The following is an 18,406-nucleotide window of genomic DNA, read 5'->3' on the forward strand; positions in this document are numbered from 1 at the left end:
CAAGGCCATCAGCGAGAAGATTGGCTATTTCCATACAGTTATTCTTAATGCCTGCCATCAGGTCGGATTTGGTCGGATTCCCCTTGAAATAAATTAAATGAGGCAGTGGAAACACTACAATTTTTGTCCACTGGGGGCACCAGAATCAACACAAAATGAAAGTTCCTTGTTGCTGCAAGTGATTTTTTACCATGGTGTTATTTTATCTTTTTTCTACCATAAACAAATGTCCCGAACAGACCGAAACCAAAAATACATTTAAATCCCAATAACAAGTGTTATCTGTGTCAGAGTGATATAGTTCATATCTCTGTGCCAAATCTCATAAAACAAAAAGCCAATGTGAGAAAAAACACAGCTTTGCTAGTTTGAGGAATGGAGAGACAAATGGGAAACTGACCGTGCTCATTATGATTTCATCATAACATTTGGGTGTAAAGGATTTGGTAAACAAAAAAATATAAATAATTGAAGCATTCAACAACAACATATTCCATGTTTTTTAGCTAATAGACTGGACAGGCACATGTTTGCAAAAGAAGAAGCTTGTATGCATTCCTTTTGTACTACACAAGCCTATAGACATGTCTATTAATTATTGCCTGAACCTGAGCATTCACAATACCTTGATAAATCAAGGCTGATTGGTCTGCCATCATGCTTCTCCAGTCTTCACCCATCCAATTGGATCAGTGACCCAACACCTTCTGCCAGACATCACTTTTGTGGACACCAATACACATTGGATCAAATAACAGGTCAAGGGCTGAAACTGAGATGCATCCATATTCAACCAGCTTAGTCTGGATGTCGAAAAAAACTGACTCCAGGATAAGCAGGCCCATGTAGCAATAACATTGCCTCACAATCTCTGCACAGCTGCATAGCGAGCCACCTGACCTGACCCGCGTCCAAGATCACATCTCGTGTACTAGGATCTAAGACTCGTCTACTTGGTCCTGAGAATGACTGTGAAGAGCCGTTTACCTTCCAGAGGGACAGAAAACTTCTGAAACTAGTGTTTGGATTTTGTTTAAATAAATTATTAAAACCTAATAATGAATGCTGGGAGAACAGAGGCTAGCTTTGAGAGTGTGGAAGCTATGTTTCTGTGGGGTTGTGTTTAAGTTTTTTGTCTAAAAAAAACAAAACAAACAGCATACTTTCCTGGAGAGTTTGAGCAACCTATTTTTTGTCACAACAGTACCAGACCACTTTGGTAAAGTGTACAATTTATTTTTAATTATCATGTTCAATATCTGAAACAGTCATCTTCCTCATTTTCGCTGACATTACAATACTAATCGCCATCAGAACCAAATATTCTCATCTTATCAACAACAGATGGAAACAGCAGTCATCATCATCATCATCATCATCACCATCACCTGTCATCACATCACCACAGTCATCAACTGTTTGTCATCTTAGCCATCTTTAGCAGCAGCAGCAGCATCGAGCCAATGGTTTAATAAATTAGGAGGTACATAACAAAACACTTCAGGCAGTCAAGTCAGTCACCATAACAAAATGAGGTATATTACACTCAGTTCATTGTCAGCTACCAACAACAGTTAAAACTTAATATGCATTTGAAGCAGCACATTCTGTAACACTCAAACGAATACAGTCATCATAAATTACATGTACGTATATCAAAAAGACACAAAAATACTTTTCACGTTGTCATTTATCTAAATCTGTCAACACATATTGTTTCATGTTAAGTTTTTCACCAATAACCATCATGTATGAGAAAAATAACTACTCTACATCAGTGCAAAACAGCGAGAAGTTACCATGGAAAGCAGAATTAGGGTACAGAAATACAAAGGCAGATTCTATATGCTTATGTTTTAATTAACAGAAGTGAATAAGGCAATGATTGATTCTATCCCTATTGTTCAAGATATCCATATGTCTTTGTGAATGGAAAAAAAACACCACATCTTACAGAATTTAAGGCATTGGTTGTCTTGTAGTGTCATACAGTACCACGCAATGCATCATATATACAAGACAACCATTTCTCCTCTGTATAACCATAAATCCTTAAATGCATGGACACAAAATAACAGCCAATATGTATTAATTAGTAATTACTTAAATAGTTTCTCTGAAGTTTTCAGAAAATTAATTGCAGCTACTAATGTTTGGCTCACTGGGCATCATTGATCATTTTGGCACTACATACAGTATCTCACTGTTGGCCCTTTATATGCACAGCCAAAATGCATTGTGTATCCAAACCCATCAAAAATCCAAGTTTAACAGTGTAAACTAAAAATCCCTAAAGTAAACTTTCACAAAACGTCTCGTTCTGTATCCTCTGTTTTCTGAACTAAGGTGCTGAAGCACCTCTATCTACAGTAACTCTATGACAAGTGGAGCCCAGTCAAAAGCTCTCTGATACAGAGCTGCCTGTCTTCTGATACAGAAAAAAAATAGACATAATAGGTACAACATGTAGTGGGTCGGATAACACTTTGTCAGTTGACAGGGCTCTTGGGCTTAGGCCTGTCTTCAAGAAATGCCTGAAAACCACTATACTGCACAAGCAATGGGACTAAATAAATATACAGACTCTATTCAGTGTGAGAGTAAAAATGTGGTATTGCCATCGTTCTGTAGCTATCCATCTCATTAAAAAACATACTGGTTGCCAAGTATCTTTCTTAAAAACACTGTAAATGACATATTGATACATTGGTACATTTAACTATGCAGATGGAGATTTAGTTATCAAGATGATTCTAGGAAGCAAAGCTGCTCTGGAAAGAAAATAATTTAAAATGGGAGCTGAATTAAATTTATAGTGCTTAACATACTATACATGTACTACATACACTGCGCCGCATCTATTTAAACAGGTGCAGTTTTCTAGTTTTGAATACATAATGGGGTATTCTCAATGCAAAACTAAACTGTCAGCAGTGATATAATATCTTCTTTGGGGATGACCCCCTTCCCTCCTATCCTCCTAGGATTCCTAGTTTAGATCTTTTTTTAATTTAAGCAATTTTTAAGCAAATAATTCAGTTGTTCCAGCTTCTCAAATGTCATAATTTTGTGGTTTTCTTAGTTTTCCAATATAATAAACAGAATATCTTGTGTGTTTTACGATATTTATGGACCAAATCAATAATAAATTAAGAAGAAAAGAACTAAGCTAGAGAAAGAAAATTGTCGGATTATTCAAAAATAAAATAATCCTTTGTTACAGACCTAAAAATTATTTTAGGAAGAACTTGTTTTGGCTTCTTTTTGTTTTGGTTAAAGTGATTTTTTTTTTATTGTGAAGAGAGGTTATTTGCCATAAAGTAACGTCATTCCAACTCTTACACTCATGTGCCGAACCATTACTAAAAATATGAAAAATATTCGCTTATATAACTATGAGTGTCACAGGAGGATTTTCAACATCTATTGCTTTCTTTAGTTTGAGACACGAGTTACTTCTGGAAGTAAAAACTATTGGATCAAAAGAGATGGTTAATATTGTAAAATCTAGTCCTTCCTAATGTAGGCAATCTACACCCTCCACATTTATAGTAGTCTATTACAAAACTACAATGATCATAGTTTAGACATGTTCTCCTGAATAACAAAAACAACTTAATCTTTGAGTCTGACTAACATTATAAATATTATTAGCTTGTTCAATAAATTGTGACAGGGTTGTCCAAACAAATATTAGGTGGTGCCTTCAAGGTGCTGTCAGAAACTATTAGACAGTGTGTGTTAGATGTTTAGAAACAGAAAGGAGAGACTATTTATTTTGCTTCACTGCTGACTGAAGCAAAAATATAATTTCTGCTTCCAGAGCTGCTTTACTCTAAGAATAGTTTGTATCTTTGGATGGACGGCCATCATTGCTATTAAATATAGACATTAAAATAAAAACGTCATGTACTTTCTTGTCCATCTTGCCCAAATGTGTGAGAAAGCAAAGTAACAGTCTCTGCAGGGTACCCCTCTCTGTGAGTACCAACCCATGTAAGTACAGTCTCTAATGCTCCACTTGACACAACAACCTGAGGGGCGCATTTCAGTCATGAGAGCAAAGGCAGCCGGTTTGAAGGCCCATTTTCCCCATTAAAACTCTGCTTGGCTGGGTCAGTAGGTCCTTGAAAATAGGTGCTGAGAGGACAAACGACAGCAATGTGTTTATGCACACAAAAAAACACATAATCTTGCTTTTTCCTTCATTAGCCTTTACACTAGAAGGCCATGTACTACAAAAATACCCTAATATTGGTTTAATTAGGAGTGTGTTTTACCCCATCAATCTGAAATAACCTGAGCCAAACTGTCGGCTGTATGTTTTCATCAGTAATACAATTAGGGAACTTGGTTTCGTATCAAGTTTTGGTTAGTCTAATTTCAGTGCTACATACAGCATCAACTTATCAACTTGTCACTTTGCACAAACTAAAACAGACATACAGCCATCCCTTATCCTTTTTTTTATTTTTTAAATATAATATAAATATATACTACAGTAAAGTCAAAACAAACATATATTCTGTCAGATCCATATATCTTATATCAGACTGAAAGCTACCCTAGACAAAATCATGAGGCTATGAACTGGCCGTTCTTCTTGGGCGAGCACATCTGTCTCTCCAGGTGGATGTGAAATCTGCCGTAGCTTATTGTCCTCGCAACAAGTTCACTGCACTGATCTGCTGTTCCGGGCGCTCAGTATGCAAGCACAGTGCTATTACTGTGCAGGGATTTGCCCTTGTCTTTTTTTGGAGGGGAGGGGGGGCATGTCAGACCAAATTCAAGCAGACGTGGACAGGAACAACCGATATTTGTTCTCTTCTTCATCGACAATAAATCAGCTTCATATTTCCCTGACAGTTCCCAGGTCAACCCTCAGACTGTATCCCATCATTCGGCTCCCTGTCACTCCGCCGTCGGTATCCTGTTGCCTTGGTTCTCGTGCCTGCGCCCGGATGCATTCAAAGAGCTACGCTTCAGCAGCCTGTTGATGATGTCAGTGCATGTCTTCTTGTACTGGTGTCGAAGCAGGGAGTACACGAAGGGGTCGCAGGCTGCCTTGCTGTAAGTTAAGCACTTGGATACAATTCCCCAGTGGGGGTTGATAGGCACCGCTGGAAATAACTCCACGATCCTGCAGGCGAGCATAAAGAAAGGGTGGTGAGAGAGAGAGAGAGAGAGAGAGAGAGAGAGCAGTGGAAAAGCAAGTCAACATGCTGGAAAAGACATGCATGCCCTAAGCTTATGCGGGAACAGAAATACATTTGCAAGACACTGTTGCCCATAACATCTCTTTTATTATCATTGGAAGCACTTCGGTGCTTCTTTGTAATTATGTAAAGAGAGTGTGTTTATATAGACTAATCTCAGTAAGTATTATGTCTTAAATTATTGTTTGCAATCTGCTACGAGATAAAATGTAGGCAGCTGTCAAGTGAAACTACGTGAAGAGTTTCCTTCTTTTTCGCTTTCGTGTGTGGATTAACAGTGTGAGGCTACTTTTCATCTCATTTCTCATTTGCAGCCAGCAGCATTTCATGTCAGAAAAGGCAGAGCCACCAGAAGCATAAAGCAGACCTGTCTAAGCAGTAATGAGTGTCTGGAAGCAAGCCAATTAACTTTGATTGTTATTTAATACAATATTAGACTGAGGGCTAAGCAGAGAATCTTAAGGACAGAGAGTTCTTCCAGCAGTTCATGGGTACTTAAAGTCATTCTGTACTTAAAGTATTTGATTTAAAGGGGCACATAATGAGGTTTACAGTCTATCCTGTTGTCTGCATCTCAAAGTAGCTGATCCCAGTCATGCTCATAAAGACAGAAAATTGGTGCTTTCGCACTAATTTTTGTCAAGTGTAAAAAATATTGTACCACACATGGTGTCATAAAAGGTATAAAAAAATCGCTGATCCTCTACTCTTGCACTCTGTATGATTACTCTGTCCACAATCAAGCTCTGTCAGCACATTAACACTGGGCTTACATGGGCCAGTAGCCATCACTGGCATTTGCCCACAGACTCCACAGCCCCAGAGTGAACAAGAGTCAGCTGCCACACCGCACAGCAGGGCTTTTACTATACACATGATGGCCCTGACAACAAATGAGCATCAGAGGAGGCAGTGGAGGAGCTTTTAGCGTAATATATTCAGATTGTAATTAGTAAACTGCCATTTGTAGAATTAGAGCATGTGCAGTGCTGTTGTGGTCATTCATTACTGGCAGTTTACTGATAACAGAACACAAATTGTCAGTGCTTGTTGTCAGCGTGCTGAAAAGCTCGATGTCAAAGCCTGTGTGTTTTATTTTAGACAACTTGGTTTCATTTAAAAAATTCCAGCTTCTTAGAATTTAGTATTTTAATTAAAAATATTAATGGGTTAATGGTATGATCATTTCATACCCTACCAGACACACAGTCTCATTTGGTTAAAATTATATCCTCAATGTTCAGTTCACCCGAATGACAAAAAACACACATGCTGTGTCCCAAATCCGCACTGCATACTAATTCTAAGCAGGTTTTAAGAATATAGTAGGGATGGATTCACTGATTCACATCAGTGCATCGGCACGGAAGTTTAAGATGTGATTGCACGGATTAAAAAAGTGTACACCGAATACATTTTTGGATGAAATAGCGATGCATTGCTCCTGACATCTTTGCATCTGTAAAACCTGTTTTTTTATAATTATTTGTAGAGGCCCTATGCCTTTATTATTCAGAAATGTAACCAATAATTTCTAACCCAAAATGTAACATTTAGAATGTCTGTACCATATTGAATTGCACAACATCATATTCTTTTGCATCGCATCATATTGTGATGAATTGCATTGAGTTGAATCAACTTGTGTCGAATTGCCCTGCATGGCAATAGGGGTATCATATCATATTGCATTTGTAGATGCTTCATATGTATCTTTAAGGTATAGGTCACATGTATAATGTGTAACCACACCAAACCAGACAGTATGCAGACTAAATACAGTCGATTTGTGGAGAACGCTGTTGATTGATACTCCTCTCCCATAAGTCAGTGCACAAAGGAAATGGAGGAGCTGCTCACATTTGGAAAATGATTAAAATCAATTGTGGATGCTGGTGAAACAGCTCCAGAAGATGTTGGAAAACAATAATAAGTAATCAGTCAATCAGTAAGAAAGACATTTTGCTTTCCATCTAGTTTGATGTATGTCAGATATCATATACATATAACGTCCTGTTACAGTATAAAGCGGTTAAGTGTGGTTGGGTTTTTGTATACTGACTGGTAAAACTATGACGATTAGTATGTTGTGCATATTGTATAGAATTATGTAGTAAAAATTTGGTACACAGCTTTGCATTTAGTATAAAATATAATATAAAATCAACATACTTAATCATATTATAGCAGCAGGAATAGCTGAAACTGCAACTTTACATTTTCACTGAGAATTAAAAAAAATCTGTGAGCAGATGATTTAAAGATAAATATTTTTTGACTGTTTTGAGTATCCTGACCAGTTCATTTTGGTTTTATGTGTATGTGTTTATGTGTTCAGGTTTTGGGATAGATCTAACTATCTCCTATTTCAACCCAAATACAATGAAGGTGAATAGGATTTATTTTGAGGTGCTTAAAAACATTAAAAAAGACATATAAAATGTTAAAAAGCAACATCTTCCAGTAACAGTGTCCCTGTTACTCTGGTTAATCTGCAAAACAAACAGAAGCGATTTCTTCACTGGAAATAGTCACACAAAAACTGCAAAGGTGAAAGGAAGATGAATAAAATACAATATTTCTTCTGTAATTTGGGGGAACTGACCCTTGAAGTTACAGAACATGTTAAGTCGTTTGCTTCTAATTTGTGTGTGTTTGAGGTTATAAATAACCCCTCCTTGGGTTTCTTTACTGTCCCTGCACGCTATATTAATTTATTTGCATGTACTTTGTATGATTTAAATAAAACTTCCTTCTCACATGTCCACTGGCACGTCACTTATTTGTCTCACTCACTAGGCTTCATGAGACATCCTCTCTTTGTCCAGTGATTGATGTGAGCAGATTCTACCTGACTAACTGATGCACTCAACGAACTTGAGCAGAAAAGTGCTAATGCAGCAGCAACAGCAGAGCAGAGGCATATTACTTATCACAAGGTCAGCCAATCTCATCTTCCAACTCTGGCCGGTGTGGAGAGGAAGCAGAGAGGGGGTGGTGGTGGTGGTGAGGGGGGAGCTGACAGCAGAGGAGGGAGGTTTGGGGGATACCAGCAAAACAAAAGGGCTGCGTACGCCGCAGTGTGCCAGAGTGGTTTCCCTCTCCCCCCTTGCATGGGTCTACCTCCAACACTCACCTTGTGATCACATAGGGAGCGAAGCACAGCATGAAGGTGCCGATGAAGGTGCTGATCTTCCTTGATGCTCTCTGTCGTCGCCTCTTCTGCTCCTCCAGGCAACGCTGGCGAACACTGGAAACAGGGATAATACAGTGCGTTTATAATCAGTGGGACACACTCGAGGAAGACCACAAATGTCTCTAAAATTCTAATCAAAGACAGCAAAGAGTTGATGTGCCTCTGTTTATTTCTGTTGTGCAGGGGTTAAATATTCGAGGAGCCAGCAGGGGCTGAGCTGAGGTAAAATAATAGATTCATCCCAAAGACTCTGCTGTAACACAAAGTAGGGCTTCCCACTTCAAAAATAACCATTTCAACACTTTCTATGTGTGCATGTGTGACTGTGTGAGTGCCATGGCTGTGATGTCATGATGACAGGCTGCTTGTCAAGTGTCACAATGACACGCACGCACACACACACACACACACACAATATATATATATATATGGGAGCAGAGCAAAGCTATAACTCTGGGTGACATTTCAATAGAATCCAATTTTGCATCCCCTCTGAATACTCAGGACACAATTCAAAATTCAGTGAAAAGATGGCAAAGCATCATCAACTGTACATGGATAAAGAACAGTGTCATTTCAGGATTCAACATCAATATGAAAAGAAATGATGGCACCATCTACACTAATTGCTCACAGATTTATTTTATTTGTACAGTTTGTTCATTTTTTCTCTCTCCTCGGGCTGAACAATCTTGAAATTCCCTTGCTCTTCTACGGTGAATCTAATCACAGATTGCTCTGGAGTAAGAGGTGCATGATGCAGGACTAATAGGAATAATAAGTTAAAGTGGCTCACCTGGGGTGTATATCCACCAGCAGCACCAAAGTTTGCATTGTGATAACGTCGATCCTCTTACAGTGAAACCTTGCCACTTTAAGTACTTTGAGGTATGTGACACACAGCACTATAAAAGACAGGAGAAAGGTGAAGGAGTGGAAAAAGACGGTGAAGATAACAAACTGGGTCCGACTGCTCGCCCTCGGGTTGGACAGGGTGCAGGACGCGTAAAGCCGGTGGTATCCCACCCAGGAGAGGCTGGTGGCCACCGTGGAGAAGGACATGGAGTGCGCCCACGTGTACCCGAGCACAAAAGCCGCGTCTTTATGGCGCATTTTGGAGTGGTACCTCAGGGGGAACACCACCGCGATCCACCTGTCGATGCTCAGTGCTGCCATGCTCAGCATAGAGTTGGTGGACAGGAAGGTCTCCAGGAAGCCCACAATCTGGCAGAAACCGTCTCCTCCCGGCTGAGCCTTGCTGACAAGTCCCGCCAAAGTGAGCGGCATGTTGGACACGGTCAGCAACAAGTTGCAGAAGGTGAGGTTGAGGTTGAACAGACCCGGGACCTGCTTGCGGATCTCCGGATTGTACAGAAAGCAGATCAGCACCAGGACGTTGGACAGCAACGACACTATAATAATCACAACCACCAACACAGAGAGAATTACCTCCGCAGTGTCCATCCTGTGGGCCCCGAAACTCACTTATCCCCACTTTTTATGTGCATTTCCAGTCTTGTTTTGCAGCTGCAAAATGGCATTAATCACCCATAACCGTGTCCATGCATCACCAGATCTCTCCACCGGTGGAGACCCCCTCTTTCTCTCCACTACATTGTCTCTGTACACGAGCCAGCAGAGCTGATCAGGAGGATTCCGGCATGAAAAGTAGTATGTTTGAGGATTCCTTGCTGCACGATCTCCTCTCTTTTCCTACAAACTACAAGAAAGCGGCTCTCGTGCCAAAGCTGCTCTATTCTGGCACTGCGTCTTGCAGTGGGGTTTTGTCGTCCTGTGATGCGCTCTCGAGGCATCACCCCTCCGCACACATCGCACAGTGTGTGGGCTACTTGATCTCTCCCCCGTCTCCTGTGAGAAACAGTAAAAGACAAAGAACATTGATTGAGTTAAGTGGGGATTCCTAGTAGGAAAAGAAAATTGCATTGATTCCCCAGAGAGTTTGCTTCTTTTCACATAATCCAAACTTATACTTGCAGAAAAAAATGTCAGACAGATACATTAATAAATAAATGACACGTGATGTGGGTAAATGTATGTGCTTGTTCAGTTTTTGATTTTTAGTCATTTAGATTTATTTTCTAGGGATACCTGGCTAAGAAGGCAGCAGTGCCATGACAGACAATAAATACAATACAGACAACATATTCAAGTAAAGAAAGTGTCATCTTGTTAAGAGCCCATATTTTAATTAATTAAAGGAGATAAAAAAACAAGCTGCTAAAGAAATTGTCAAGTGATTATTTTTCCCCACCCTGGCTCATTACTTCTATAATTTCAGTTCATATCTTTCTAAACTAAATAACTTTGGGTGTACTTCATAAAAATATGCAGGCGTCCCTAATATTGTGTGTTTATTGTGTCTCTACCTGGCATGATTAATCTGTGAGACGTACTTTCATCCCTTCTTTTTGAATCAAAATGACTGATAAAAGAAAAAAGATACATTCACTTTAAGGTGGCTGAGTCTGGTTTCATTGCTTTGAACAATCACTGCATTCTAGCAGCATCTCTTCCCCTCATGCTTTACTCAAATATCTTCACAAATTAATTCTGCTTCATCACATTGATAAGGAACAACATCTTCTGTTCCCCCTGGAAGCCGGATGATGACGCCCCCACACTCTGCTGCCCCTCTGGACTTGAGTGTGGAGAATTTTTCCTCTGAAGCGTGGGACTCATCGGAGTGTGCTGCAGCACGTGAGCCACTGAAGGCGCTGGAGCAGGGTGAGGTGGTGGTTGCAGTAAGGGGAAGGGGGGAGTCAGAGTGAGAGTGTGTGGGCGGAAAGAGTTATTGTTACTGCAACACATGCACATGGTATTTGACTGTGGAGATGTGAGGCCACCTTGTTCTCCTCATGCTCTCCCTTGGTAGCAAAATCTGAACACAAAGAGGAGAAGAAAGGGAGATTTGCCTTGAAAGTGAGGCTCATTAAAATGTGATCCTGTTATGCTGTCTGTGGAGTATATGGGCTGATGTTTGCTCTTAATGCAAAGAGAAGGCGGCTGCAGGGATAGGACAACCCTGCCAGCTGCTGGGTGTTATTAAGCTGAAATGCAGCTCCATCTTGGCCCCAGAGTAAAGCTTTGGCTATGATGGATGCATTTCCAGCATTATACTTTCACATGTGATGGGGCAGTCAGTCTTTGGAGAAAGGCATCCTCTCAAGCACTGTCATGCAACTGCTTGTGCAGCTCCTTCCTGTCAGTTCAGAGGCCTTATCAGCGCAGAGCCACCAGTTGATCTCAGGCGCAAGTGCAGCTTTTCGTAGGCACAGCTTTAATTATTCTTTTCATAATTAAATGCCAGCTCCACAGACAATAACGTCTGTGAAAAAAGTCAGTCTAAAAATATAGCTTTGAGGGGACTGAGTGAAATGGATGGAGGTTTAATGTGCACGGGTGAGAGGATTGTATATGTGATGGATTTTGTTGTTCTACCTGCCAACATTTCTTAAAAAAAACTATTTTTGCTAAAGATCTTTTAGTAAGAACAAAGCCAGACGAACATCATCATTAAGTGCCATGCCACATCAGACAGACGCGCATGAAAATGGCTTTTGATAAATATGGATGCTGTTTTTCAAAATTACAAAATGTCCACTTTCATTCCACCTGAAAGAGGCTTTATTTGAGGCGAGCATTATGTTAATGCAGATCAATGTAAATGAGGCCTGATTCGAGGTGGACACATGGGCTTTGACGCCTCCTGGCCTCAGGTAATATTACCTTGGATTAATACAGCACAGCAGCTCCATTGTCTGATGTTGGTAAAGTACATCTCATAGATTAATCATGCCAGATAGAGACGGAATAAACACACAAAATATTAAGGGCCCCTGCATATTTGTATGAAGTAAACACCAAAGATATTCAGTTTAGAAAGATATGAACTTTAGAAACTTCATCAGACCTTCATCTTTTTACGCTCTGATGATGGTCAGATAGACCAAAAGCTTGCTGTGTGCGGACATCTTCATTATAAGACAGATTGAGGCTTCCAGCACCTTAGCAAAGATTAATCCATGTGAGCAGTTGCAGTCATCCTGCAATTTAGAAAGATGGAAGCGGTGGTATTATAAAGGATGATTAATCCATTATTTAGATTGTTGACCGACTGACTCAATGTTTATGCACTAGTTGACTTGTTTTTACCAGTTTGATCTGTTTCTGGAGTTCAGCAGTTGGTTCTCTATTTTAAAAAATCACATTCCCCCTGCCTGCTCTGTGCACGCCTCTGGCTGCTTTTTAAACCAAGTGAAAGACTTACCATTGTCATTATTGATTATCTTCTTAACTGTGTGTTAACTCGTAAAGATTGATTCTATATCACCTACAATCAGAATTTTGGGGGGGAATCTTTCATGTTTGAGACAAGTCAAGATATCTCAAGTCGGCAGATCTGCACTTTGATGATAATACTTCTTGTCAGAAGGTTTAACAAGTGCAGGACTTGACTGTGAGAGACGGTAGGATGAGAGAGAGAGCCTGCAGCACTCTTCCTTTTTTTCCCCTCCTTTTGCTGTGGCAGTGTGGATTTGAATTTGCTGCCAGTTCCAATTCCACACTTGACTTCCCTCAGATTGGCAGGCTGGCGTACATTTTAAACTTAGATGTATGCTTTAGCTCCTTAGTTTTGCAGACTCACCTTTTGAATATAGACTTGTCACTTATATTTTGAACTTATATCAACTAGTGACGCAGTATTTCTGTATTGAGTTGAGAGGAACTTACTTTAGAAAAACGTTTGTGGTATTTGGTGTAAATTTGACAATTGGAAAACTCAGACTTGACACCACGTGTTATGTAACTCAAATCAGTGCATACATACTGTATGAGCTGACTGGTAGCACAGCAGTCTTATGGCTCATAAAGGTCTCAAAGGTGAAGACAGGAGGGAGACTCACTCTGACAAGAAGCTTTATACAAACAGAGTGAAATGTCAACCTGCAAGTGAAGGCTAAGGAAGGTGTTGACACTGCTAACAATAATGCTGAGATGTCAGCTTCCTTTTACCTTGGCCTAGTCATCACTACTGCGGCCTGTCTGATATTCAAGTGTGGTATGACAGCTTGCACATTGGTTTAAAAAAAAATGGGACAAAAGACATTGTCTGGAGCTGCTGGTACTAAAGGTCCAGTGTGTAGGATTTAGTGGCAACTATTTAAATACCGCTCAGCCTTCCAAGGGTTTAGGTGAAACTATGGTGGACACAAAATATGTGAAAAACATGAAAGGCCCTCTCTAGAGTCAGTGTCCAAGATGGCAGCAATAATTTATTCATTCACTAACATAACACTCTGGATGCTGTATATGAATGTTAGAAAAGCCTCCCTGCTAAGAGGCTTTTGTCCATGTCCTATATCTGTATGCCTGGCTGGGTAGTGAACCACCAAAACCCTCGTGAACAATCTGAGGCCCCTGTCTTTTCACATTAGCTGTAGTGTATCGAGGAAACCCAGCACCAAGGCTAGAGTTTGCCATCAGCAGTTTATAATCAGAACATTGTTAATACAGGCACTGGACTACAGAGTACAAGCTTATTTTCATTAAGGATCCAGGAACATTGGCAATGTGACAACTGTTATAGGTACCAAAGGAAATGATTTTAGTATGACATGGTGTTACTGTTTTATAGTAGGTGCTTACAAATAGGTTTTAGCCTCCTTGTTTATATTTGGACCATAAAACATTGAACTGGAATTATTATCCATAGCTGGGCAGTTTTCTGCAAATATTAGCTATCCAGCTTCTTAGGATGGAGTCAGATTTATAGTATAATTATGTAAAACTGTTGAACCCTACAGAAGAGAGCTGAAATGAGCTGTATTTTTGGACTAACGTTGACAGAAGAAAAAGGGCCACTGAGTTTGATACCAGTGGAATTAAAGACAGATGTTATTGAACATTCATCCTTGGAGATGTCAATCCAGGTCATATAGTCACTCAAATGTAGGGTTATATGTCTTTCATCTCTTTATTTCACAGATGAGTCCACAGTGTCATTATCAGCTGTTCCTTGAAGCCTGTGCTACCTCAAACAGTGAAAGCAAACAATTTGCAATGTATTGATCTAACGTAACTTATTAGCAATTCTCCAGGAAAGTGCCAAGTATCAGGCTTGCTGTGAAGCTGCAGGGTTTGGATTCAGTAACATCCAGATATACATACAGCAGAGGATTTTATTTTTGTCTTGTGTTTCCAGGGCACAAGCTTTGGATGTATTTAAATGCTTAAAATCTTTTCTAATGCAGTTGAACTTGATTAGATTTCTCCTCCACGATGGAGTGTGAGTTAAAATCTTTCTTCCTGACACCAGTTTAATCAGTTTGTCATATAAATACATCATATTACAACAATTTGAAGGGGAAAGCAATACTGTTTTCTAATACATCTGTTGTGTCTACTGTCTCAAGTGATCAGTGTCAGTCAGCACAATCCAGTGCTAATGTAGAAGCCAAGGAGCAGATCTGACAAATAATACGTCCAGTCTATATAAAGCCTCGAGCAAAGGACTAAAAGTCTTTGAACTCTGACCTTTATTTGATCCCAGTAAATGTATGTTTTCAATGTATTTCTCTTGTTTTTGAGTTACTTCATGTGTTGAGAGAATAGCCATTATTTTTACTACCCCAAATGTTTATTCATTTTGATCTTTAAAAATATAAGAAAGTTAGAATTCCCCCTTGAAGGTAAAATGATTTTTGTGGCCTAGCTTGCAATCAGTATTTGCCAATATTAACTGTTTTACCCCCCAAAGCTAGAAACCAATTAACTAGAACTGAAACCTGCTTAGACAGTAAAAAAGTCCATACAATTTTGGATTGATTTAACAGGGCGATGCCCTTAAGGAATACAGATTTTCTTCCCTTGGGTAGAGCACCTTAGTGAACCAGCTCCACACTGCCTGTGTGTGTAGTGTATGCGTGTGGCAGAGCAAGGGTTTTATTATATTGTATTTTCAAAGGTAAACTCAACATAGAAAGATTGGGCTGGCTGTTCAGCGAGGCAGCCATCATGCACTGCTCATGCATGCTGTGTGGACCAGGCTTGAGAGCGAACAGAAAACACACTAGAAGTTACTAAGCATGACAGACAGACATGCAGCAAACTCACTGAGATCAGCTCAGTCTTAAGTGTACCCCTCACATTGACAATCATCTGCAACCCTGTCACTCTCAAATGGAAAAATGAAGAGTTTACTAATGCAGACTTAAAGCAATAGTTTGATATTTTGGAAAATACTCTTATAGAGAGACGAAGTCATAACATCCTGTCCGGATTAGCCTCTGTTCCACTAGCATCTGGAACTCAATGCAATCTCTCAATACAGAATTTCTTTGATTGGTCCCTGAGGTGTACTTTCCATATTTTAAGACAAATCACCATAGAAGTTGCTAAAAGAAGAAGCAACAGTTATTTTACTACAACTCCCATGTTCCATACTATAAGCAGTGCAGTCATCGTAACTTGGATTCATCCATATCCATAAAATTGACCGACAGTCCCTTTTAAGTCATTTTTGACTTTCTAGTTAATCTCTACTATCTTGAAACCTTTACACCATTTGGTCCTCTCCTGCTTTTGTGTATGAATTACACAAACTAGATGCGTGTGAACTATTCAGCTTTAGAGGTGCAGGAAAAGCATATTTTTTGACATTGAACAGAGCCAAGCTACTTGTTTCCCCCTGCCTCCAGTCTTTATGCTAAGCTATGCTAATCACTTCCTGGTTCTAGCTCTGTACTAGCTCTCTGCAAGAAAACCATTAAGTGTATCAAACTGTTCCTTTACAGTATCTATGTTCATATAATTTATCATCACCATTCTCAAGTAACAGTTTTATGTTAAAAGGTAAGAAATGTATTGCCATGCTTTGATGCACTATGGAAAATTTGATTTTAGTTTTCTGGGATACCTTCATATAACTGCAACAACTAGACATATTTTCAGAGTGCATTGTGGGAAAGCCTAGAAAATACAGTGATGGGAGGCAACAGCATCGCTGTAGAGTCACTAAGGGGATAAATCAAGGTGCAGGAGCATCTAGGAGTAAAATTGATGAACTCTGAGGAGCCAAGGGCCTCTCTGAGATAAACAAATATTTGATAATTGCTCCTCTGGATTTGTATGAATGCTTTGCCCACCTACATGTAAATGTGGTCCATGTGGACATCTTCAGCTAAACAAAAGCTGTTGCCATCCATCCTTGATAATCATCTGAGCTCATAAACCTGCCGCGTGTCTGTGTTTTATACCAATCCTGCCCTATCATTTACTGCTTTGTGTTGAAAAGTCAATTTTCTCATTCACTGATCTAATTCACTGCAAGGATTAATTTGCTCCCCTAATTTGATTTCACAGTAATTAAATAAATCCTTAAAAAATTTCATCAGCGTTCCATTCACCTTTGAGAGAAACCTTAATTAGAAACACTAATGCGTAATTATTCTTTTATTTCCGGCTTAGCGTAGCCAGCATGAATAGAATGCAACAAGGGGATGACAGCAGATTGTGAAGAAAATTAATTTCACATCAGCATGATTACATGAATATGTACAGTAATTTGTTTTTTTCCCTCTGTTTGCATGAAGCAGCTCTATCTAGCTTGCACAAGACCGCAATTAACCTCTGGTGTCCCCTCTCAAGCATGCAGCTCTAACACAGTGATGTAACCATTAACTCATTTTTAAGGTGGGTCTAACTGTTTCTTTCAGTGATACTTATGAGACTTTGCAGATGGAAACTTGATCAGACACTTAAAAATAAGCTATATTAAGTTTCTAAGGAATGTGATGGAGCCAGTTATTGTTACACAAACATTTGGGATTCATCACCAAATAATATGACTTATAATCACCTAAGTTATTATATATAGAAATCTGCTTTACAGTTTAGCAATGCTGGCCAGATTGAAAAGGAAAAACTGTGACTCCTGTTTGTTCAGGTGGTGGTTTATAAAAGAGATTATCTTGGAAGGTCAGTTTAAGGATGACAGAAGCTTGGTCATTAAATCATGCACTCCTGCCATCTAGTGAAACCCTGCGGTATTACAAACAGACTTAAAGCCTGTCTGTTGAAGGAGCAATGAACTACGACTGCAGCAAATTCTAATCAGTGGTTCCTCCTTGTGGCAGAGCAAGGTCAGTGCTGTTTTTTTTTTTTTTCTTCAACTTGTCATGTTCCTGCTATTTATAGTCTATGTCTTGTTGAGTGGTATTTGTAAATTGCATGTCCTGCTTGTCATATAAATTATTTGACACCTTTGAAAGTAAGCAAGAGGTGACCTACAGATTGGGCATTCAACCAAGAGACTGTTTGGCAAGCTGAAATACGATCATGTTTTTTTTAATACTACAAGATATAACAAGGTGTCCCTTTGTAAAAGATAAGGGCTGTCCATGCTGGAAAGTGTTAGAACAATACTCCTGATTTTATGGACAAAGTAATGGAAAGTAAAGGTGAGCCCACAGTTAGATCCTATTTACATGTCATAGGTCAGAATAAAGGCCCCAAGACAAAACTCTGTTTAATCTCTGCAGTATTTTGGCAGGCGTTGTCCTGCTTCTGCAGCTGGGCTAAAGCCACTTCACTCCTTGTTGAGATTAATAGCAGGCACACACGGGGGCCATTAATGTTGAAAAGCCACTGCCCCACCTCTTTCCCAGTGCTACCCTGGGAGCCACAACCTCCATAATGGCACTACTCTCTGAATTAATGGCGCTCACTGGCCGTATGAAAAAACGTGATTTTAATTATAGGCCTTGGTGATACCAGAGAGGAAAAGTGAAAGAGGGCGGCAGGGAAACCTTTTGTGCCTTCAGAGGCAGTGCAGTTGAGCTAATTCAAGCTTTCATTCAATCCCACTCTAGAGAATAAGGGTTTTTACTACTGGTGAATTAAAATAGGAAATTATCAAGCAGAGTTAATGTGTGTAAATTTGAGTGGTTCCTCTTGTAAAGTCTTACTTTTTACC

At 39.6% G+C, this 18,406-nt stretch overlaps 1 protein-coding gene across 1 annotated transcript; it reads right to left on the reverse strand.

Moving 5' to 3' along the window:
- Positions 1–3,183: 3,183 nt before the first annotated feature.
- LOC118326992 (G-protein coupled receptor 26-like) lies at positions 3,184–10,365 on the reverse strand. The gene is made up of 3 exons (XM_035660160.1): positions 9,209–10,365; positions 8,353–8,466; positions 3,184–5,140 (listed from the first exon to the last, which is right to left on the reverse strand). Exons 1-3 carry the CDS (start codon positions 9,874–9,876, stop codon positions 4,912–4,914), a joined length of 1,011 nt encoding a protein of 336 aa, XP_035516053.1. The 5' UTR covers positions 9,877–10,365; the 3' UTR covers positions 3,184–4,911.
- Positions 10,366–18,406: the final 8,041 nt, after the last annotated feature.

This window comes from Morone saxatilis, unplaced genomic scaffold (assembly GCF_004916995.1).
Source record: "Morone saxatilis isolate NCDOM2014 unplaced genomic scaffold, NCSU_SB_2.0 Contig1, whole genome shotgun sequence".
NCBI classification, from domain to species: Eukaryota; Metazoa; Chordata; class Actinopteri; family Moronidae; genus Morone; species Morone saxatilis.

Excerpts from the sequence above, each read along its gene's own strand:
- LOC118326992 (XM_035660160.1), bottom strand. The coding sequence starts at position 9,876 with ATGGACACTGCGGAGGTAATTCTCTCTGTGTTGGTGGTTGTGATTATT. Across the intron at positions 8,467-9,208 it reads CTGGTGGATATACACCCCAG|TGTTCGCCAGCGTTGCCTGG; the intron begins GTGAGCCACTTT and ends CCCTGTTTCCAG. Across the intron at positions 5,141-8,352 it reads GCTCCCTATGTGATCACAAG|GATCGTGGAGTTATTTCCAG; the intron begins GTGAGTGTTGGA and ends GCTCGCCTGCAG.